Genomic DNA, 23,408 nt, shown 5'->3' on the forward strand with positions numbered 1-23,408 from the left:
CTAATGTAGACAGGAACAGTCTGATGTCTCTGGGCCAGGTGTGGTCTGACTGTAGGTCTCTACTGTAGACAGGAACACTGAGGGTCTCTGGGCCATGTATGGTCTTGTTGTAGGTCTCTACTATAGATAGGAACACTTTGGTGTCTTGGGTTGTAAGGACTGTCTGTGGGTCTCTACTGTAGACATGAACAGTTGTGTGTCTCTAAGGATGTAAGGTCTGACTGTAGGTCTCTACTGTAGACAAGAATACTCGTAAGTTTTCTGGGCCATGTATGGTCTTGTTGTAGGTCTCTACTGTAGACAGGAATAGTCTGATGTCTCTGGGGGTTTATGATTTGACTGTAGGTCTCTACTGTAGATAAGAACACTCCGAGGGTCTCTGAGCCAGGTGTGGTCTGACTGTAGGTCTCTACTGTAGACAAGAACACTTGTAAGTTTTCTGGGCCATGTATGGTCTTGTTGTAGGTCTCTACTGTAGACAGGAATAGTCTGATGTCTCTGGGGGTTTATGATTTGACTGTAGGTCTCTACTGTAGACAAGAACACTCCGAGGGTCTCTGAGCCAGGTGTGGTCTGACTGTAGGTCTCTACTGTAGACAAGAACACTCCGAGGGTCTCTGGGCCAGGTGTGCTCTGACTGTAGGTCTCTACTGTAGACAAGAACACTCCGAGGGTCTCTGGGCCAGGTGTGGTCTGACTGTAGGTATCTACTGTAGACAAGAACACCCTGAGAGTCTCTGGGCCAGGTGGGGTCTGACTGTAGGTCTCTACTGTAGACAAGAACACTCCGAGAGTCTCTGGGCCAGGTGTGGTCTGACTGTAGGTCTCTACTGTAGACAAGAACACTCCGAGGGTCTCTGGGCCAGGTGTGGTCTGACTGTAGGTATCTACTGTAGACAAGAACACTCCGAGAGTCTCTGGAGTAGGTTTTGCTTGGACATCATCGTCTTTAGCCAGTCATGTGAATTTTCCTTCCTCAGGATTTGCAGTTTTACGATGGGCACAGGATGGCCGATGGTGTTTTTGCTTCCCTGACGAGAGCAGTGAACAGCCCAGAATTTAATGTCCGGCTTGTGAGGCCGGTGAGCGCAGCAGCAGCGTCCCTCTGTCAGTGGCTCGTGGGTCTTCAGCGCTACTGCAGCATTCTCCGTACCCTGGAGAAGGGGAGGGCGATACTGTCCGAGGTGGAAGCAGAAGACCTGCAGGCGGCTACGAGGATCGCAGACCAGAAGCTGCTGCAGGAAAAGCTGATGATGCTGAAAGCTCAAAGCTCCCACAATCTACAGAAAGCCGAAGACACAGAAGAAGATCTACAGAGGGATCTACAACAGCTGAGGAGCAAGCGGGCCGCTGCCCAAGAGTGTGAGAGCCGAGCACAGCCCCATCTGAATACTTGGAGTTCAGCTTTGGAGGTAACCAGAGGGTGTATACTGGGAAGAAGGTCAGGTCCACCCAGGGACACAGTCCCAAAGATTACTGCATTTTGTAATGTCTGACTACAGGATCCAAAAATACCACTGGAGGTGAACAATCCAGAGGATGATGTGACCGGGGTTCTGCTAGTGTAAAACCATGATGGTGGACACACAGAACACCGCCATTTCTGGTTGCTTGTGCCCACAGAGATGAAATGGCTGTAGATGTGGGGTGGTATAATGATGGATTGATGGTAGATGTCCATAGCAAAGTCCATATCCATGAGCTGATGGAGGAGAACCATGAAGGTGGCCTCTGGGTGCGGGTACTTACCTCATGTGTCCTGTGCTCTCTACATGTCAGGTCCAGCACAGGAGGCTCAGGAGTCCGGTCACCTATATGTTATTGTGTAGGGTGGACCCTGCAGGTACATAGCACAGTGTACAGGTACTTACCTCCTGTGTCCTGTGCTCTCTACATGTCAGGTCCAGCACAGGAGGCTCAGGAGTCCGGACACCTACATGTTATTGTGTAGGGTGGACCCTGCAGGTACATAGCACAGTGTACAGGTACTTACCTCCTGTGTCCTGTGCTCTCTACATGTCAGGTCCAGCACAGGAGAGTCCAGTCACCTATATATATATGGTTCTGTGATTTGGATGCCCTTTTTTTTCCAGACCCTGCAGCATCGTCGTCAGTCTCTCCAGGTTGACGCCCTGCTGGTTTCTGCCTCTGTCACCTACCTTGGCTGCCTACCGTGGAGCCGCTGTACTGCCCTGCTTGATAAGTTGTGGTCTCTCTGCTCTGGGGATGAAGTGTCTGTGGATCCAGATGATATGAGAGAAGGGCTTGAGTCTCCAAGTCAAGACCAGAGAGTGCCGGGTCACCTACTGGAACTGCTCTGCTCTCCCTCCAAGAGGATGATGTGGCAGAAAGAGAGGCTTCCCATGAACATGGAGACTCTGACACGAGCTGCCCTCCTCCGAGCAAGTGGCTTCTACTCAGCACCCAGACCAACACTGATCCTGGATCCGGATCTCAGGGCGGAGAGGTGGCTGCAGGTTCTGCTGTGCAAACAGGAGCAGGAGAGAGGTCAGTGCCGCTTGTGTGTGTCCCCCCGGCGTCTGTGTGTCCCCGGCGTCTGTGTGTCCTCGGCGTCTCTTGTAGGCAGCCATAAACCTCTTTTCTGTGGTGCAGGCAAAGCGTCCCCTTCTGACGGAGATCGTCCCTGGCCGAGTCCTCTAGATGAGATGCCGGAGCTGTGTGTGATTGATGCGTCTGACATGGCGGTCACCCAGAGACTGTCGTCTGCCAGAGAACAAGGTGAGACTCTTGGAGGACTTGGGAGAGGCAAAACCGTCCTGTACAGAGACATCACCAATGGCCACCTCATAACCTGGAGATCACTGCGGCCAGCCACAATCCAACACCGGCCCAAGGTGAACACGACCTGAGGACATGGGGAGCGGATGGCAAAAACCAGTCACCAGCGGGCAGAACCTCCCAGTGACCCAGAAATGTCATCCGATTCTCCTCCATGTTATACCCTCCTGAAGAAACACATGGACCCCCAGATGGAGCACAACTGCTTGTCATGATATAGAAGTGGCATCAGGACAATTGTGAGAAGACATATATTTAAAGTGGGCGCAAAGTGCAAAATGTATTACCATATGCCCCACCCATTTATATGGAGGACGCCCCCAGCCTAAGACATTTGAATCCCAAATAGTGCATAAAACACCCCTTGTCACCCCCCAAAAAAATAAATATCCCCTAACCAGGCCCCCTAAACTAATGCAGACCCCAAACCCACCTAATAGGCCTCAGACCCGACCCCCTTAATAAATACAGAGCCCAGATCAGACCCCTTAATAAATACAGACCCCAGACCCGACCCCCTTAATAAATACAGACCCCAGACCCGACCCCCTTAATAAATACAGAGCCCAGATCAGACCCCTTAATAAATTCAGACCCCAGACCCGACCCCCTTAATAAATTCAGACCCCAGACCCGACCCCCTTAATAAATACAGAGCCCAGATCAGACCCCCTTAATAAATACAGAGCCCAGACCCGACCCCTTTAATAAATACAGAGCCCAGATCAGACCCCCTTAATAAATACAGAGCCCAGATCAGACCCTCTTAATAAATACAGAGCCCAGATCAGACCCCCTTAATAAATACAGAGCCCAGATCAGACCCTCTTAATAAATACAGACCCCAGACCCGACCCCCTAATAAATACAGAGCCCAGACCCGACCCCCTTAATAATACAAAGCCCAGACCCGACCCCCTTAATAAATACAGAGCCCAGACCAGACCCCCTTAATAAATACAGAGCCCAGACCAGACCCCCTTAATAAATACAGAGCCCAGACCAGACCCCCTTAATAAATACAGAGCCCAGACCAGACCCCCTTAATAAATACAGAGCCCAGACCAGACCCCCTTAATAAATACAGAGCCCAGATCAGACCCCCTTAATAAATACAGAGCCCAGATCAGACCCCCTTAATAAATACAGAGCCCAGATCAGACCCCCTTAATAAATACAGAGCCTAGATCCGACCCCCTTAATAAATACAGAGCCCAGACCCGACCCCCTTTAATAAATACAGAGCCCAGATCAGACCCCAGATCCGACCCCCTTAATAAATACAGAGCCCAGACCAGACCCCCTTAATAAATACAGAGCCCAGATCAGACCCCCTTAATAAATTCAGACCCCAGACCCGACCCCCTTAATAAATACAGAGCCCAGATCAGACCCCCTTAATAAATACAGAGCCCAGACCCGACCCCTTTAATAAATACAGAGCCCAGATCAGACCCCCTTAATAAATTCAGAGCCCAGATCAGACCCTCTTAATAAATACAGAGCCCAGATCAGACCCCCTTAATAAATACAGAGCCCAGATCAGACCCTCTTAATAAATACAGACCCCAGACCCGACCCCCTTAATAAATACAGAGCCCAGACCCGACCCCCTTAATAATACAAAGCCCAGACCCGACCCCCTTAATAAATACAGAGCCCAGACCAGACCCCCTTAATAAATACAGAGCCCAGACCAGACCCCCTTAATAAATACAGAGCCCAGACCAGACCCCCTTAATAAATACAGAGCCCAGACCAGACCCCCTTAATAAATACAGAGCCCAGACCAGACCCCCTTAATAAATACAGAGCCCAGACCAGACCCCCTTAATAAATACAGAGCCCAGACCAGACCCCCTTAATAAATACAGAGCCCAGATCAGACCCCCTTAATAAATACAGAGCCTAGATCCGACCCCCTTAATAAATACAGAGCCCAGATCAGACCCCAGATCCGACCCCCTTAATAAATACAGAGCCCAGACCAGACCCCCTTAATAAATACAGAGCCCAGATCAGACCCCCTTAATAAATACAGACCCCAGACCCGACCCCCTTAATAAATACAGAGCCCAGATCCGACCCCCTTAATAAATACAGAGCCCAGACCAGACCCCCTTAATAAATACAGAGCCCAGATCCGACCCCCTTAATAAATACAGAGCCCAGACCAGACCCCCTTAATAAATACAGAGCCCAGATCCGACCCCCTTAATAAATACAGACCCCAGACCCGACCCCCTTAATAAATACAGACCCCAGACCCGACCCCCTTAATAAATACAGACCTCTCCCTTACTGCAGACCTCAGACCCCCTTAATAAAGACCCCAGACCAGACCCCCCTTACCACTGACTTCAGACCCCTAAATAAATACAGACCCCCCAGACCAGACCCTCTTAATAAATACAGACCCTCAAACCATGCACCCTTAATGAATACAGACCCCTCCCTTACTACAGACCACTTTAATAAAGACCTCAGACCAGACCCCCCTTACCACTGACTTCAGACCCCTAAATAAATGCAGACCCCCCCAGACCAGACCCCCTTAATAAATACAGACCCTCAGACCATGCACCCTTAATGAATACAGACCCTCAGATCAGACCCCCTAAATAAATACAGACCCCCCAGACCAGATCCCCCTTTACTACAGATCTTAGCCCCCCTAATAAATACTGACCCGTGCCCTTGTTCCTGCCGCCCCCTGTATTCCTGTCCCAGGTGTTGGGACCTGGTTGGTGGCAGTGCCAGGGACTGCAGGGGACAGGACTCGGCAGCTGTTGACGGCTCATATGGGAGATGTTCCCTGGACGAACTGTGGTCTTCATGGAGATGGTGACACTGGCTAGAATATTCCTCAGGAGATTCCCCTCAGTGATGTTATTCAGGATCTGGTCACAGCAGCATATTCTCTGGAGCCAGGGTCCCGCAGGGTGGAGATGTCGACACCTCAGTCACCATGGTTTCCACCTTTCTCTGCCTTCACAGGTCTATGTGTTCTCATAAGAAATGTGGAGAAGATGCCATCATGTCTGGAGACTGTCCTACAATGTAGACAAGGAAGCCAATTCCATCCAGTCTCATCCTCAAAGAGGCGGGAAGCTCCATCCAGCTCTAATGATGGCTCCACACAGAACCCGTCACACCCAGTGGTCCCTCCAGTGACCCCAGATGAGACGGCCTCGGTGTTCCTCAGCACCCGCCTCCCTCTCAATATATTTGTGCAAGGTAAAGTACTTACCTGTACAGCGCCAACGCCTGAACAGTAACATGTATAACCAAAGATGAATATAATTACAGAGGTCGGTGCTTCATTCCTGAAAGATGTCACTGTGGTAGATCTGAGCCTTGGCCCCTCAGGACTGGAGGAGCTGCTGGTCCAGGAGATGGTGCAGTTTAAGGATCCACGGCTGCAAGAAGAGAGGCGACGTCTGAGCTGGAACGCACTGAAACTGATGAAGGCGCTGGGCAGCACTCAGGTGAGAGGCCAGGACCTGGAGCCACCCCCGGACCAGCCATGTTCTCTGGAAGTCCACCCATCATCTCCAGCTAGGGCTGCCACATTTTCCAAGAAAAAATACCGGCCAAGTTAAGCCACGCCCCAAAAGGGGTGTGGTTGTGGGCGTGGCTTAGCACAGGTGTTAAGTCGATATCATACTATGGCTCCCAATAATATTAATGACCCCAGAATTAATAATGCCCACATTAGTGCCCCCAGTAATATTAATGCCCCCAGTAAGAGTAATGGCCCCAATAGTGCCCCCCAGGAAAAATAATGCCCTTAAGAAGAATAATGTCCCCCATTTGTGTCCCCAGGAAGAATAATGCCCCATTAGTGACCCCCGGGAAGAATAATGCCCCCCATTTGTGCCCCCAGGAAGATTAATGCCCCATTAGTGCCCCCCAGGAAGAATAATGCCCCCCATTTGTGCCCCCAGGAAGAATAATGTCCCCCATTTGTGCCCCCAGGAAGAATAATGTCCCCCATTTGTGCCCCCAGGAAGAATAATGCCCCATTTGTGCCCCCCAGGAAGAATAATGCCCCCCAGGAAGAATAATGCCCCCCATTTGTGCCCCCCAGGAAGAATAATGCCCCCCATTTGTGCCCCCCAGGAAGAATAATGCCCCCCATTTGTGCCCCCAGGAAGAATAATGCCCCCCATTTGTGCCCCCAGGAAGAATAATGCCCCATTAGTGCCCCCAGGAATAATAATGTCCCCCATTTGTGCCCCCAGGAAGAATAATGCCCCCCATTTGTGCCCCCAGTAAGAATAATGCCCCATTAGTGCCCCCAGGAATAATAATGTCCCCCATTTGTGCCCCCAGGAAGAATAATGCCCCATTAGTGCCCCCAGTTAGAATAATGCCCCCCATTACTGCCCCTTCTCTGCTTCTGCAAAAAAAAACAAAAAAGCACTCCCCTCCTCCATTTGCTCACACTTCGGTGAACGCCCCGTGCTGACTGGAAGCTCAGGACAGGACCTGCGCTCCATGGTGATGACGTCTCGCAGGTCCTGTCCTCCAGTCAGCAGCGTGAGCAAATGGAGGAGGTGAGGGCTTTTTTATTATTATTATTTTTTTTATTAACACGGGGGAGGGGAAGGATAGGTCGGGGGAGGTAAAGGCTGCACTAATGAGCGCTCCGCAGTGGAAGCGCTCATTAGTAGCAGTCGGCACAGGAAAATGCCGGCCTTGCCGGTGAGATACCGGCCGGGTGGCAACCCTATCTCCAGCTGCTGTCCTGGAATCTAGTCTAGAGAGTACAGATATATTAACCCCTTGTTGTAGCTACTTTGGTAACATATTAGGACATTGCATGATGTGCCTCCTGGTATTTGCCGTCTGTGGGGGGGAACAGAAGGCTTGCTGGTTTCTAATGCTCCTTGATGTCTGGGACACTCCTGTTTGTAGCTGTGAGTTCAGGTGACATCTTCCTGTCCTACCATCCTAGTGCCCTGGAGGAGTTAAATTGTACCTTCTTCCTCCATGACAGGACCAGTTATTGGATTACGTCTCCTCAGGAACGAGCCCTCTGGTTGAGGACAAGGATTTCCTGAATGTGGTGTCCACATGTGAGGAGGCCAAGGCCACACTGCGGCAATCAATGCAGGATGTGGAAATTTTACAACAACAGCTACAAGCACCCATGACGCCCTATGTGTCTGCAGCTCAGAGTTGTGTCCACCTCTTCTCCAGACTGCAGGAAGTATCACGATTATCTCCACATTATCACTTTCCTGTTTCCTCGATCTTAAACTGGGCCCTCAGTGCCCTTCATGGTCAGACAGAGAGTGGACAGGAGTTGGAGAAGGTTCTGACTCGTGGAGTCCTCACACGTGTCCTTCCCATGATCGCTGAGGAACACAGGCATGTCCTACATGTGTTGCTGGCAGTGGGGAGGCCTCATCCTCTTGAGTGGTTCTCATTCTTGGGACTTCGATGTAAATCAGTGTTTGAGACTTTATCCTCCTGCATCCAGAGACCACAGTGGGTAGACGTCCAAGCCTGGGAAGCATTGGCACAGCTGGAGAAGCTCTCTGCCTTTCAGGGCATCCGTTCATCCCTGAGTGCACAGACAAAGCAATGGCAGGAATACTTTAGTCTCCGCTCCACAGTTATTGGTCCCATACCCTGCTCCAGCTTCTCGCACCTGACCCTCTTCCAGGCAGCCATCTTGTGGAGAATCCTGAAGCCTGAATGTCTGGGCCTTGTCTTATCTCACCTTTCCTCATGCATCCTGGGGCCAGAGCCTGAAGATAAGTGTCAAGAAGATGTCATAAGTCAGTCAGATGCTCATACTGCAGTCCTCTTCATCCGTCCACCAGTTTCACCAGATCTTCCCACTTGTTACATCCTGCACTTAGCACAGAAGAGGGGCAAGGAGGTGGGTGATGAATGCCAAGAGCGACCCAAAAATGTGGTGCCTACTGCAGTCTAGTCTCACTTATCTCTGCTTTACAGGTGAAGATGCTGTCCTGGAGCGAGGCCCTTCCTGCCAGCACCATGACAGGCACATTGCTCACCAGTCAGCGAGAGGGGCACTGGCTTCTGCTGAACTGGCACCCAAAGCTGGCAGATCTCCTGCTGACTGTAAAAGGTATGAGACCTGAGACCACCCGATATACACACTGCTGGAGATGACCTGATGTAACAGGAGCAAAACCCATCCATTAATGACTCCTTTATCTATCGAATGGTAATGCACTTCAGCGCCCAATACATCCTATCATTCCATGGACACAACGCCTAATGCATCCCGTCATTCCATGGACACAACGCCTAATGCATCCCATCATTCCATGGACACAACGCCTAATGCATCCCATCATTCCATGGACACAACGCCTAATGCATCCCATCATTCCATGGACACAACGCCTAATGCATCCCATCATTCCATAGACACAACGCCTAATGCATCCCATCATTCTATGGACACGGTGCCCAATACATCCCATCATTCCATGGACACAATGCCCAATACATCCTGTCATTCCATAGAGACAACACCCAATACATCCCATCATTCCATGGACACAATGCCCAATACATCCCATCATTCCATGGACACAACGCCTAATGCATCCAGTCATTCCATGGACACAACGCCTAATGCATCCCATCATTCCATGGACACAACGCTTAATGTATCCAGTCATTCCATGGACACAACGCCTAATGCATCCCGTCATTCCATGGACACAACGCCTAATGCATCCCATCATTCCATGGACACAACGCCTAATGTATCCAGTCATTCCATGGACACAACGCCTAATGCATCCCGTCATTCCATGGACACAACGCCTAATGCATCCCGTCATTCCATGGACACAACGCCTAATGCATCCCGTCATTCCATGGACACAACGCCTAATGCATCCCGTCATTCCATGGACACAACGCCTAATGCATCCCGTCATTCCATGGACACAATGCCCAATACATCCCATCATTCCATGGAGACAACACCCAATACATCCCATCTTTCCATGGACACAATGCCCAATACATCCCATCATTCCATAGAGACAACACCCAATACATCCCATCATTCCATGGACACAATGCCCAATACATCCCATCATTCCATGGAGACAACACCCAATACATCCCATCTTTCCATGGACACAATGCCCAATACATCCCAGCATTCCATGGACACGACACCCAATACATCCCGTCATTCCATGGAGACAACACCCAATACATCCCATCATTCCATAGACACGACACCCAATGCATCCCATCATTCCATGGAGACAACACCCAATACATCCCATCATTCCATGGACACAATGCCCAATACATCCCATCATTCCATGGAGACAATACCCAATACATCCCAGCATTCCATGGACACGACACCCAATGCATCCCATCATTCCATGGAGACAGTTATAGACAGGGTGTTGGTGGGATCGTCTCAGGTCATTTTCTCTGTTTTTGCCGTCCCTCCAGCAGACGAGGTGAATCCTGATTTCAGACTCTGTGTGACTGTAGATGAGGAGATGATGTCCTCTGTGCCAGGTAACACCCCTCCCCATGATGTACACACATGGTCTGCACATGTATAGCAGCAATTCTATGCACCCCGACTTCCTGTGTCCCCTGTACCTTCCAGTGTCCTCTGTACCTTCCAGTGTCCTCTGTACCTTCCTGTATCCTCTGCTTCTAGTATCCTCTGTACCTTCCAGTGTCCTCTGTACCTTCCAGTGTCCTCTGTACCTTCCTGTATCCTCTGTACCTTCCTGTATCCTCTGTACCTTCCAGTGTACCCTGTACCTTCCTGTATCCTCTGCTTCTAGTATCCTCTGTACCTTCCAGTGTCCTCTGTACCTGCCAGTGTCCTCTGTACCTTCCTGTATCCCCTGTACCTTCCTGTATCCCCTGTACCTTCCTGTATCCCCTGCTTCCTGTATCCCCTGTACCTTCCTGTATCCCCTGTACCTTCCTGTATCCTCTGTACCTTCCTGTATCCTCTGTACCTTCCTGTATCCTCTGTACCTTCCTGTATCCTCTGTACCTTCCTGTATCCTCTGTACCTTCCTGTATCCTCTGTACCTTCCTGTATCCCCTGTACCTTCCAGTATCCTCTGCTTCCTGTATCCTCTGTACCTTCTGCTTCCTGTATCTTCCTGTATCCTCTGTACCTTCCTGTATCCTCTGTACCTTCTGCTTCCTGTATCTTCCTGTATCCTCTGTACCTTCCTGTATCCTCTGTACCTTCCAGTGTACCCTGTACCTTCCTGTATCCTCTGTACCTTCCTGTATCCTCTGTACCTTCCTGTATCCTCTGTACCATGCTCTTTACCCCTTCTTCCTAATGCCCCTTCAATATTCTTCTCACCCTAACAGCACACCCTCTTTTTTTCCAGTTGCCCTAGGTTTTGGCTCCTGCTCTGCCCCCTGTGCACTTCGCTTGGCCCTCCGTGATGTTCTTCTTCAGAGCTGTTTAGATGTGGCAGAGGATTTGGGGTTGCAGAACACGCTCCCCCTTAAGCTACTGATTCTCCACAGTGTCCTGCTACTCAGACAGGAATACAGCCAGCAAGTACAGCGCCGCGCATACTGCTGGTGAGTTGTGTACAGGTCCGGTACTAATGAGGGCTGCACGCCTGGACCCTGTGTATACCGAGCAAAAGGAAACTAATTCTTTCTTACCATGTTGATCCAGCGAAAGCCAGAAAGGGCCCATGGGGTGAGGTGCTAGTGAGATGGCCACCATCTCAGCCTGCAGTCCCAGGGGTGAGGGCGTGGTGAGACGGCCACCACCCCAACCTGCAGTCCCAGGGGAGAGGGCGTGGTGAGACGGCCACCACCCCAACCTGCAGTCCCAGGGGTGAGGGCGTGGTGAGACGGCCACCACCCCAACCTGCAGTCCCAGGGGTGAGGGCGTCGTGGTGAGATGACCACCACCCCAACCTGCAGTCCCAGGGGTGAGGGCGTGGTGAGATGACCACCACCCCAACCTGCAGTCCCAGGGGTGAGGGCGTGGTGAGATGGCCACCACCCCAACCTGCAGTCCCAGGGGTGAGGGCGTCGTGGTGAGATGACCACCACCCCAACCTGCAGTCCCAGGGGTGAGGGCGTGGTGAGATGACCACCACCCCAACCTGCAGTTCCAGGGGTGACTAAGGAGTACACTGACGTTCTTAACTCTCTACAGGGGTCAGAAGGATCTGAGGACCGCTGTGTGTGCTGTGAGGACGGTGATGGCGCAGTGCCAGGACTGGAATGAAGCTCTGCCCTTCATCACAGGTAACTGCAGCGCAGCCTAAAACAAGTGACTAGAACAGACATGTGGCGGAGCGCCCTCTGAAGTGACTGTCCTGGGACCAAGGCTCCACTCGCCACAGTTTCCACCCATGAGAGCGGCAGGGTACAGAGACTAGAGGGGTTCGGTGGAGACATCTCCAGTTGTCAGGGCTTTGGTCTCCTCACCTTTCTTGTGTAGTCCCCCAGCCTCCACATTTGTCTTCATGCTGTTCCCCTTGTAGGTGCCGTTATATATGGAGGTCACATTGTAGAAGAGGACGATGCCCAGAGTGTCATGGCGGTGGTTCAGCACTGCCTGCAAGAATCACATCAGCGAGGCAGCCGGGGACTTTCACACATGATGTCGGCACTGCCGGCGGGTGGTGTGAACGGTAAGTCTCACTGTACAGAATCTGACAGCGGGTATGTAATCAGGGTTCTCCGGGCACAGCCAGGTCACCCCCAAAAGCTAAGTTACTCTGTAAATACAATTTGTAGAAATACTCTGCACCCTGGAAGAAGGTGGAGCTCCTGGGTGCACGCCCATATCAACCCTTTAGGCGGTTTCGCCGAAACGCATCACATCTGCCTGTTAGGGCTGCAGTAAAGGATTATCTTACAAATCGAGTATTTTTCCGATTATTTTTTTCTGATTAATCGAGTAATCTAATAAGAAAAAATGAATTAATAGACTGTTTTCCTTTATAAAAAGTCATCAGATCCCCCCCCCCCTGCCATCAGTCCCCAACACCCTTTGTTCCCCCCAGTGCCACCAGCTCCACTACCCCCCAGTGCCACCAGCTCTACTACCCCCCAGTGCCACCAGCTCCACTACCCCCCAGTGCCACCAGCTCCACTATCCCCCAGTGCCATCAGCTCCACTATCCCCCAGTGCCACCAGCTCCACTACCCCCCAGAGCCGCCAGCTCCACTACCCCCCAGTGCCGCCAGCTCCACTATCCCCCAGTGCCGCCAGCTCCACTATCCCCCAGAGCCATCAGCTCCACTATCCCCCAGTGCCACCAGCTCCACTACCCCCCAGAGCCACCAGCTCCACTACCCCCCAGTGCCATCAGCTCCACTATCCCCCAGTGCCACCAGCTCCACTACCCCCCAGAGCCACCAGCTCCACTACCCCCCAGAGCCACCAGCTCCACTACCCCCCAGTGCCACCAGCTCCACTACCCCCCAGTGCCACCAGCTCCACTATCCCCCAGTGCCACCAGCTCCACTATCCCCCAGTGCCATCAGCTCCACTATCCCCCAGTGCCATCAGCTCCACTATCCCCCAGTGCCATCAGCTCCACTATCCCCCAGTGCCATCAGCTCCACTATCCCCCAGTGCCATCAGCTCCACTATCCCCCAGTGCCATCAGCTCCACTATCCCCCAGTGCCATCAGCTCCACTATCCCCCAGTGCCATCAGCTCCACTATCCCCCAGTGCCATCAGCTCCACTATCCCCCAGTGCCATCAGCTCCACTATCCCCCAGTGCCACCAGCTCCACTACCCCCCAGAGCCACCAGCTCCACTACCCCCCAGTGCCATCAGCTCCACTATCCCCCAGTGCCATCAGCTCCACTATCCCCCAGTGCCATCAGCTCCACTATCCCCCAGTGCCATCAGCTCCACTATCCCCCAGTGCCATCAGCTCCACTATCCCCCAGTGCCACCAGCTCCACTACCCCCCAGAGCCGCCAGCTCCACTACCCCCCAGTGCCGCCAGCTCCACTATCCCCCAGTGCCGCCAGCTCCACTATCCCCCAGAGCCATCAGCTCCACTATCCCCCAGTGCCACCAGCTCCACTACCCCCCAGAGCCACCAGCTCCACTACCCCCCAGTGCCATCAGCTCCACTATCCCCCAGTGCCACCAGCTCCACTACCCCCCAGAGCCACCAGCTCCACTACCCCCCAGAGCCACCAGCTCCACTACCCCCCAGTGCCACCAGCTCCACTACCCCCCAGTGCCACCAGCTCCACTATCCCCCAGTGCCACCAGCTCCACTATCCCCCAGTGCCACCAGCTCCACTATCCCCCAGTGCCATCAGCTCCACTATCCCCCAGTGCCATCAGCTCCACTATCCCCCAGTGCCATCAGCTCCACTATCCCCCAGTGCCATCAGCTCCACTATCCCCCAGTGCCATCAGCTCCACTATCCCCCAGTGCCATCAGCTCCACTATCCCCCAGTGCCATCAGCTCCACTATCCCCCAGTGCCATCAGCTCCACTATCCCCCAGTGCCATCAGCTCCACTATCCCCCAGTGCCATCAGCTCCACTATCCCCCAGTGCCACCAGCTCCACTACCCCCCAGTGCCACCAGCTCCACTACCCCCCAGTGCCATCAGCTCCACTATCCCCCAGTGCCATCAGCTCCACTATCCCCCAGTGCCATCAGCTCCACTATCCCCCAGTGCCATCAGCTCCACTATCCCCCAGTGCCATCAGCTCCACTATCCCCCAGTGCCATCAGCTCCACTACCCCCCAGTGCCATCAGCTCCACTACCCCCCAGTGCCATCAGCTCCACTATCCCCTAGTGCCACCAGCTGTCGCCCCAGTGCCATCAGCTCCACTATCCCCCAGTGCCATCAGCTCCACTATCCCCCAGTGCCATCAGCTCCACTACCCCCCAGTGCCATCAGCTCCACTACCCCCCAGTACCATCAGCTCCACTACCCCCCAGTGCCATCAGCTCCACTACCCCCCAGTGCCGTCAGTTCCACTACCCCCCTATTGCCACCAACTCCACTATCCCCCAGTGCCACCAACTCCACTATCCCCTAGTGCCATCAGGTGCCCCCTAATGCCACCAGCTCCACTATCCCCCAGTGCCATCAGCTGCCCCCCAGTGCCACCAGCTGTCCCCCCAGTGCCACCAGCTTGCCCCCCAGTGGCAACAAGGCATAAGCTGTGGAGCAGCATCATGCCTGGTAGATGCCAGCCACCACAATAAGCTGCATAACCCGCATACCGCTGTAAACTGGCACTGAGCCCTGATCCCACATGTAGAACATAAAGCAGGACATAAAGTGCCACCTAGGCTGTAAGTCTCGCCCCCTCCTCTGCACCAGTGTGACCTGTCATGTCATCCTCCAGTGCCAGCACATGGTACCAGCAGTGGCTGGCATCCCCTGTTACACAAGCCCCACTCCCCAGGTTCCTCACCTCCTTGATCTTGTCCCGCTTCTGCTTGACATCAGGATCCGCAGGCTCCTTGCCCAACACTCCGATAGGCTCTTTGAAGGGCTGGCCGTGCCCCTGCCCTGCGCCCGCAGCCGGTCATTCTCCTCCTGGATCTCCCCCTTGATCTGCTCGGGCGGCCGATTCAGCATGTCCTTGGCTTCCTGCAGCGCCCTCTCATGTTCCTCCTGGATCTGGGTGGGGGCCGGGGCGACTCCCGTCCTCTTCATCCTGCAACCCCGGACCAAAGGGGGTGCGCTGCGGAGGAGGCAGCAGACTGCCGACCGGCATGGCAGCTGGACACGCGCACAAAGTTTCCTTCAGCGGAGTGCAGCAAGGTACGGGCCAGTGGGGTGACCACGGAGCGGTGAGTTAGCAAGCGCTTCACTCCCGCTCCGTAGTTACGTGACACAAACGAATCCTCGATGCAAAAAATTTGCATCAAGGATTTTTAGGTGTCGAATTACTCGATTCAATCGAGTAATGGTTTCAGCCTTACTGCCTGTATTTTGTTTATGCAATAAAGTGAAGATTTATTAGCATCAAAAAGTCATTGCTGATCCACTTCTTCTACTACTCTGTACATACTGCAGAGCTGCACTCTTAAATGTGCAAACACTGATCCTGAGTTACATCCTGTATTATACTCCAGAGCTGCACTCACTATTCTGCTGGTGCAGTCACTGTGTACATACATTACTTATCCTGTACTGATCCTGAGTTACACCCTGTATTATACTCCAGAGCTGCACTCACTATTCTGCTGGTGCAGTCACTGTGTACATACATTACTTATCCTGTACTGATCCTGAGTTACATCCTGTATTATACTCCAGAGCTGTACTCACTATTCTGCTGGTGCAGTCACTGTGTACATACATTACTTATCCTGTACTGATCCTGAGCGACATCCTGTATTATACTCCAGAGCTGCACTCACTATTCTGCTGGTGCAGTCACTGTCTACATACATTACTTATCCTGTACTGATCCTGAGTTACATCCTGTATTATACTCCAGAGCTGCACTCACTATTCTGCTGGTGCAGTCACTGTGTACATACATTACTTATCCTGTACTGATCCTGAGCGACATCCTGTATTATACTCCAGAGCTGCACTCACTATTCTGCTGGTGCAGTCACTGTGTACATACATTACTTATCCTGTATTATACTCCAGAGCTGCACTCACTATTCTGCTGGTTGATAACTCTACATGACCTTTTGATCTTCTCTCTGTTTCAGGCCCCTGGTTGTGTGGAGTTACCTGGTCGCTGCAGAAATTGCTCTCTATGAGGGACCTAGCAGTTCTAGGCCTGAGTGAGGGTCTAAAGAATGTGACCACCGAGCTGTATGGGTACAGACTTTTCTCTGACCTGCTCATTACTCAAGATGTGTGGATGTTCCACCCCTGCAGAGCTATTCTTCAAGACTGCTCCTCAGGATGTGGAGGTTCCAGGAGGAGGAGAACATCTTCAGAGTCTTCCAGCCCCAGGTCTCCAGTGGTACATGACACAACAAGTCAGTGCCTGGATCTTCTGCTGGAGCTAGTGAATGAACAGCAGAGGACTGAAAGGGAGCTTGACCCTGGACTTCTGCTGGATGGTCAACAGGTTCCAGGCCCGGACACCAGCTGTACCCTGAGTTCCCGGGCCAATACAAAAACTACATCTGCTGAGTGGTCGAAAGAAGGCAAGAAGAAGCGATGGTCAGTGGCCACTGATGATGAAGTGGACAGATGGTCCAAGCCACGCCCTATGCTCCGTTTCCTACTTCAGGAGTGGAAGCTTCTTCACACACTGATCCAGGGAGCCACTCAGGAGGCAAGAGACGCTGCTTCTTCCTGCCTCTGCCAGAAGTGCCAAGAGATGAGGAAGATGTTGAGTGAGGGGCAGGTGCCTCCAGGCTGGAACGTCTACTCTCTAGCCTCTCCTGTTACTCTGCAGGCCTGGATCCAGGGCCTTCACCTGCGCCTCAAGCTTCTGTCCACCTATATGTCCCAATCCTCGCCCCTTGATGTCACCTATAACGTGAGCGTCTTCCGCCAACCGAGCGGCCTCCTCCACAGTCTCCTGCAGGAACAAGCGCTAGAGGACCACCGAGAGCTAGAGAGCTACCGCCTACATATGCAGGTACCGGGGGGAGTATGGATACTCGGGTACAGGCTGCTGGCCAGTGAAGGGATATTACTGTTAAGCCTCATGCAGACGTCCGTGAGATAGTAATACATGATCTATACGAGTGTATTACTGTACAGCAGCGGCGGCACGAAGCGCACAGCGTCATAGCAACCAATGGCGCCGTGCGCTTCTGCACTCAGGAGGATGCTACGTCACGGACCGCGTTCCACGGACGTCTGCATGAGGCTTTATCTTAGCTGCAAAGTGTGCACACTCCCAAAACCTGTGCCCAAAAAAGAAGCAGCAGACACTATAACACCCCCACCCCAGTCAGGTCATGATTCACTCGATTGTATAATCAGTACTACCAGAGCCAGGCCCCGCTCCCTACACTGTATAACGGACGGCACCAGAGCCAGGCCCCGCTCCCTACACTGTATAATGGACGGCACCAGAGCCAGGCCCCGCTCCCTACACTGTATAACGGACGGCACCAGAGCCAGGCCCCGCTCCCTACACTGTATAACGGACGGCACCAGAGCCAGGCCCCGCTCCGTACACTGTATAATGGACGGCACCAGAGCCAGGCCCCGCTCCCTACACTGTATAACAGACGGAACGAGAGCCAGGCCCCGCTCCCTACACTGTATAACGGACGGCACCAGAGCCAGGCCCCGCTCCCTACACTGTATAACGGACGGCACCAGAGCCAGGCCCCGCTCCCTACACTGTATAATGGACGGCACCAGAGCCAGGCCCCGCTCCCTACACTGTATAACAGACGGAACGAGAGCCAGGCCCCGCTCCCTACACTGTATAACGGACGGCACCAGAGCCAGGCCCCGCTCCCTACACTGTATAACGGACGGCACCAGAGCCAGGCCCGCTCCCTACACTGTATAACGGACGGCACCAGAGCCAGGCCCCCGCTCCCTACACCTTATAACGGACAGCACCAGAGCCAGGCCCCGCTCCCTACACTGTATAACGGACAGCACTAGAGCCAGGCCCCGCTCCCTACACTGTATAACGGACAGCACCAGAGCCAGGCCCCCGCTCCCTACACTGTATAACTGACAGCACCAGAGCCAGGCCCCGCTCCCTACACTGTATAACGGACGGCACCAGAGCCAGGCCCCGCTCCCTACACCTTATAACAGACGGCACCAGAGCCAAGCCCCCGCTCCCTACACTGTATAACGGACGGCACCAGAGCCAGGCCCCGCTCCCTACACTGTATAACGGACGGCACCAGAGCCAGGCCCCGCTCCGTACACTGTATAACGGACAGCACCAGAGCCAAGCCCCCGCTCCCTACACTGTATAACGGACAGCACCAGAGCCAGGCCCCGCTCCCTACACTGTATAACAGACAGCACCAGAACCAGGCCCCGCTGGGTACACTGTATAACGGACGGCACCAGAGCCAGGCCCCCGCTCCGTACACTGTATAACGGACGGCACCAGAGCCAAGCCCCCGCTCCCTACACTGTATAACGGACAGCACCAGAGCCAGGCCCCGCTCCCTACACTGTATAACAGACAGCACCAGAACCAGGCCCCGCTCCGTACACTGTATAACGGACGGCACCAGAGCCAGGCCCCCGCTCCGTACACTGTATAACGGACGGCACCAGAGCCAGGCCCCCGCTCCGGATAACGGACACCACCAGAGCCAGGCCCCCGCTCCATACACTGTATAACGGACAGCACCAGAGCCAGGCCCCCGCTCCCTACACTGTATAACGGACGGCACCAGAGCCAGGCCCCCGCTCCGTACACTGTATAACGGACAGCACCAGAGCCAGGCCCCCGCTCCGTACACTGTATAACGGACAGCACCAGAGCCAGGCCCCGCTCCGTACACTGTATAACGGACAGCACCAGAGCCAGGCCCCCGCTCCATACACTGTATAACGGACAGCACCAGAGCCAGGCCCCCGCTCCGTACACTGTATAACGGACGGCACCAGAGCCAGGCCCCGCTCCCTACACTGTATAACGGACACCACCAGAGCCAGGCCCCGCTCCCTACACTGTATAACGGACAGCACCAGAGCCAGGCCCCCGCTCCCTACACTGTATAACGGACAGCACCAGAGCCAGGCCCCCGCTCCCTACACCTTATAACGGACAGCACCAGAGCCAGGCCCCCGCTCCCTACACTGTATAACGGACGGCACCAGAGCCAGGCCCCCGCTCCCTACACTGTATAACGGACGGCACCAGAGCCAGGCCCCCGCTCCCTACACTGTATAACGGACTGCACCAGAGCCAGGCCCCTGCTTCCTATATTGTACATACATATTTGGGGGTTACAGAATATTTGGGTGTACATCTTACAGTAAAGAAGCCTTGTATAAACCGCCCCCTGTTCCTGCTGTGACCACGTCCTGAGGTGTCTATTCCACAGAGTCACAGCTCTTACAGTAAAGAAGCCTTGTATAAACCGCCCCCTGTTCCTGCTGTGACCACGTCCTGAGGTGTCTATTCCACAGATTCACAGCTCTTACAGTAAAGAAGCCTTGTATAAACCGCCCCCTGTTCCTGCTGTGACCACGTCCTGAGGTGTCTATTCCACAGATTCACAGCTCTTACAGTAAAGATGACTTGTATAAACCAGTCCCCTGTTCCTGCTGTGACCACGTCCGGAGGTGTCTATTCCACAGATTCACAGCTCTTACAGTAAAGAAGCCTTGTATAAACCGCCCCCTGTTCCTGCTGTGACCACGTCCTGAGGTGACTGCTCCACAGAGTCACAGCTCTTACAGTAAAGAAGCCTTGTATAAACCGTCCCCTGTCCCTGCTGTGACCACGTCCGGAGGTGTCTATTCCACAGATTCACAGCTCTTACAGTAAAGAAGCCTTGTATAAACCCATCCCCTGTTCCTGCTGTGACCACGTCCTGAGGTGTCTATTCCACAGTCACAGCTCTTACAGTAAAGAAGCCTTGTATAAACCCGTCCCCTGTTACTGCTGTGACCACGTCCTAAGATGTCTATTCCACAGATTCACAGCTCTTACAGTAAAGAATCCTTGTATAAACCCGTCCCCTGTTCCTGCTGTGACCACGTCCGGAGATGACTGCTCCACACATTCACAGCTCTTACAGTAAAGAACCCTTGTATAAACCTGTCCCCTGTTCCTGGAGTGCCCACGTCCTGAGGTGTCTATTCCACAGATTCACAGCTCTTACAGTAAAGAACCCTTGTATAAACCTGTCCCCTGTTCCTGGAGTGCCCACGTCCTGAGGTGTCTATTCCACAGATTCACAGCTCTTACAGTAAAGAACCCTTGTATAAACCCGTCCCCTGTTCCTGGAGTGCCCACGTCCTGAGGTGTCTATTCCACAGATTCACAGCTCTTACAGTAAAGAAGCCTTGTATAAACCCGTCCCCTGTTCCTGGAGTGCCCACGTCCTGAGTTGTCTATTCCACAGAGTCACAGCTCTTACAGTAAAGAAGCCTTGTATAAACCCGTCCGCTGTTCCTGCTGTGACCACGTCCTGAGGTGTCTGTTCCACAGATTCACAGCTCTTACAGTAAAGAACCCTTGTATAGACCCGTCCCCTGTTCCTGCTGTGACCACGTCCTGAGGTGTCTATTCCACAGATTCACAGCTCTTACACTAAAGAACCCTTGTATAAACCCGTCCCCTGTTCCTGGAGTGCCCACGTCCTGAGGTGACTACTCCAGAGTCACAGCTCTTACAGTAAAGAATCCTTGTATAAACCCGTCCCCTGTTCCTGGAGTGTCCACGTCCTGAGGTGTCTACTCCACAGATTCACAGCTCTTACAGTAAAGAAGCCTTGTATAAACCTGTCCCATGTTCCTGGAGTGCCCACGTCCTGAGGTGTCTATTCCACAGATTCACAGCTCTTACAGTAAAGAACCCTTGTATAAACCGCCCCCTGTTCCTGGAGTGTCCACGTCCTGAGGTGACTGCTCCACAGATTCACAGCTCTTACAGTAAAGAAGCCTTGTATAAACCCGTCCCCTGTTCCTGGAGTGCCCACGTCCTGAGGTGACTACTCCACAGATTCACAGCTCTTACAGTAAAGAAGCCTTGTATAAACCCGTCCCCTGTTCCTGGAGTGCCCACGTCCTGAGGTGACTACTCCACAGATTCACAGCTCTTACAGTAAAGAATCCTTGTATAGACCCGTCCCCTGTTCCTGGAGTGCCCACGTCCTGAGGTCTCTATTCCACAGATTCACAGCTCTTACAGTAAAGAACCCTTGTATAGACCCGTCCCCTGTTTCTGCTGTGCCCACGTCCTGAGGTGACTATTCCACAGATTCACAGCTCTTACAGTAAAGAAGCCTTGTATAAACCCGTCCCCTGTTCCTGCTGTGACCACGTCCTGAGGTGACTACTCCACAGATTCACAGCTCTTACACTAAAGAATCCTTGTATAGACCCGTCCCCTGTTCCTGGAGTGCCCACGTCCTGAGGTCTCTATTCCACAGATTCACAGCTCTTACAGTAAAGAACCCTTGTATAGACCCGTCCCCTGTTCCTGGAGTGCCCACGTCCTGAGGTGACTGCTCCACAGATTCACAGCTCTTACAGTAAAGAATCATTGTATAAACCTGTCCCCTGTTCCTGGAGTGTCCACGTCCTGAGGTGTCTACTCCACAGATTCACAGCTCTTACAGTAAAGAAGCCTTGTATAAACCTGTCCCATGTTCCTGGAGTGCCCACGTCCTGAGGTGTCTATTCCACAGATTCACAGCTCTTACAGTAAAGAACCCTTGTATAAACCGCCCCCTGTTCCTGCTGTGACCACATCCTGAGGTGTCTACTCCACAGATTCACAGCTCTTACAGTAAAGAAGCCTTGTATAAACCTGTCCCATGTTCCTGGAGTGCCCACGTCCTGAGGTGTCTATTCCACAGAGTCACAGCTCTTGCAGTAAAGAATCCTTGTATAAACCGTCCACTGTTCCTGGAGTGCCCACGTCCTGAGGTGTCTATTCCACAGATTCACAGCTCTTACAGTAAAGAATCATTGTATAAACCTGTCCCCTGTTCCTGGAGTGTCCACGTCCTGAGGTCTCTATTCCACAGAGTCACAGCTCTTACAGTAAAGAATCCTTGTATAAACCCGTCCGCTGTTCCTGCTGTGACCACGTCCTGAGGTGTCTATTCCACAGATTCACAGCTCTTACAGTAAAGAAGCCTTGTATAAACCCGTCCCCTGTTCCTGCTGTGACCACGTCCTGAGGTGACTGCTCCACAGATTCACAGCTCTTGCAGTAAAGAACCCTTGTATAAACCCGTCCGCTGTTCCTGCTGTGACCACGTCCTGAGGTGACTGCTCCACAGATTCACAGCTCTTGGGGTCCATTCACACGTCTGTAAGTGTTCTGCGAATCTGCAAAACACGGACACTGGCAATGTGCATTCCGCAATTTGTTGACCGCACATCGCCGGCACTATAATAGAAAATGATTAATCTTGTCCGCAATTGCGCACAAGAATAGGACATGTTCTATTTTTTTGCGGAAACGGAAGCACGGATGCGGAAGTGCGGACAGCGCATTCCGGCCCCATTGAAAATGAATGGGTCTGCACCTGTTCCACAAAATTGCGGAACGGATGCGGACCCATTTTGCGGAAGTGTGAATGGACCCTTATAGTAAAGAATCCTTGACGTTTATGGAGACTGAACTTTTTCTTCCCCAGTCGGAGGCAGTTCCCCCTTGTCTTTTGAGGGCATTTTGCATGGAACAGATTTTCACCATATTTTTGGCTCATTTATATATTTCTTTGGTTAATCCTGCCCCCCCTCTTCTCAGGACTAAAGTGTAATTCTTCCCCCATACCTCAGACCCTCCAGGCCCCTCATCAGTTTAGTCGCTCTCCTCTGTACTCTCTCCAGCTCCAGGGCGTCCTTTCTATGGACTGGTGCCCAGAACTGAACTGCATATTCCAGATGAGGCCGCACCAGCGCTTTGTGGTAATATTACATCCCTGCCCCGCGAGTAGGGTTGAGCAAACCAGAACTGTAAAGCTCGGGTTCGTACCGAACTTTA

The 23,408-nt window shown here is 52.9% G+C and overlaps 1 protein-coding gene across 1 annotated transcript in view; it reads left to right on the top strand.

Moving 5' to 3' along the window:
* DNHD1 (dynein heavy chain domain 1) overlaps window positions 1-23,408 on the top strand; it is a 108,575-nt gene that overhangs the window by 76,903 nt on the left and 8,264 nt on the right. Inside the window, exons 30-41 of the mRNA XM_040426760.1 lie at window positions 981-1,412; window positions 2,094-2,508; window positions 2,614-2,739; window positions 5,797-6,036; window positions 6,109-6,287; window positions 7,802-8,692; window positions 8,770-8,905; window positions 10,270-10,338; window positions 11,187-11,385; window positions 11,978-12,069; window positions 12,309-12,458; window positions 16,498-17,384. Of these exons, the coding sequence (XP_040282694.1) occupies window positions 981-1,412; window positions 2,094-2,508; window positions 2,614-2,739; window positions 5,797-6,036; window positions 6,109-6,287; window positions 7,802-8,692; window positions 8,770-8,905; window positions 10,270-10,338; window positions 11,187-11,385; window positions 11,978-12,069; window positions 12,309-12,458; window positions 16,498-17,384 (3,816 nt within the window). The remainder of the gene's footprint in view (window positions 1-980; window positions 1,413-2,093; window positions 2,509-2,613; window positions 2,740-5,796; window positions 6,037-6,108; window positions 6,288-7,801; window positions 8,693-8,769; window positions 8,906-10,269; window positions 10,339-11,186; window positions 11,386-11,977; window positions 12,070-12,308; window positions 12,459-16,497; window positions 17,385-23,408) is intronic.

Source organism: Bufo bufo, chromosome 3, assembly GCF_905171765.1.
Source record: "Bufo bufo chromosome 3, aBufBuf1.1, whole genome shotgun sequence".
In the NCBI taxonomy this organism is placed as follows: domain Eukaryota; kingdom Metazoa; phylum Chordata; class Amphibia; order Anura; family Bufonidae; genus Bufo; species Bufo bufo.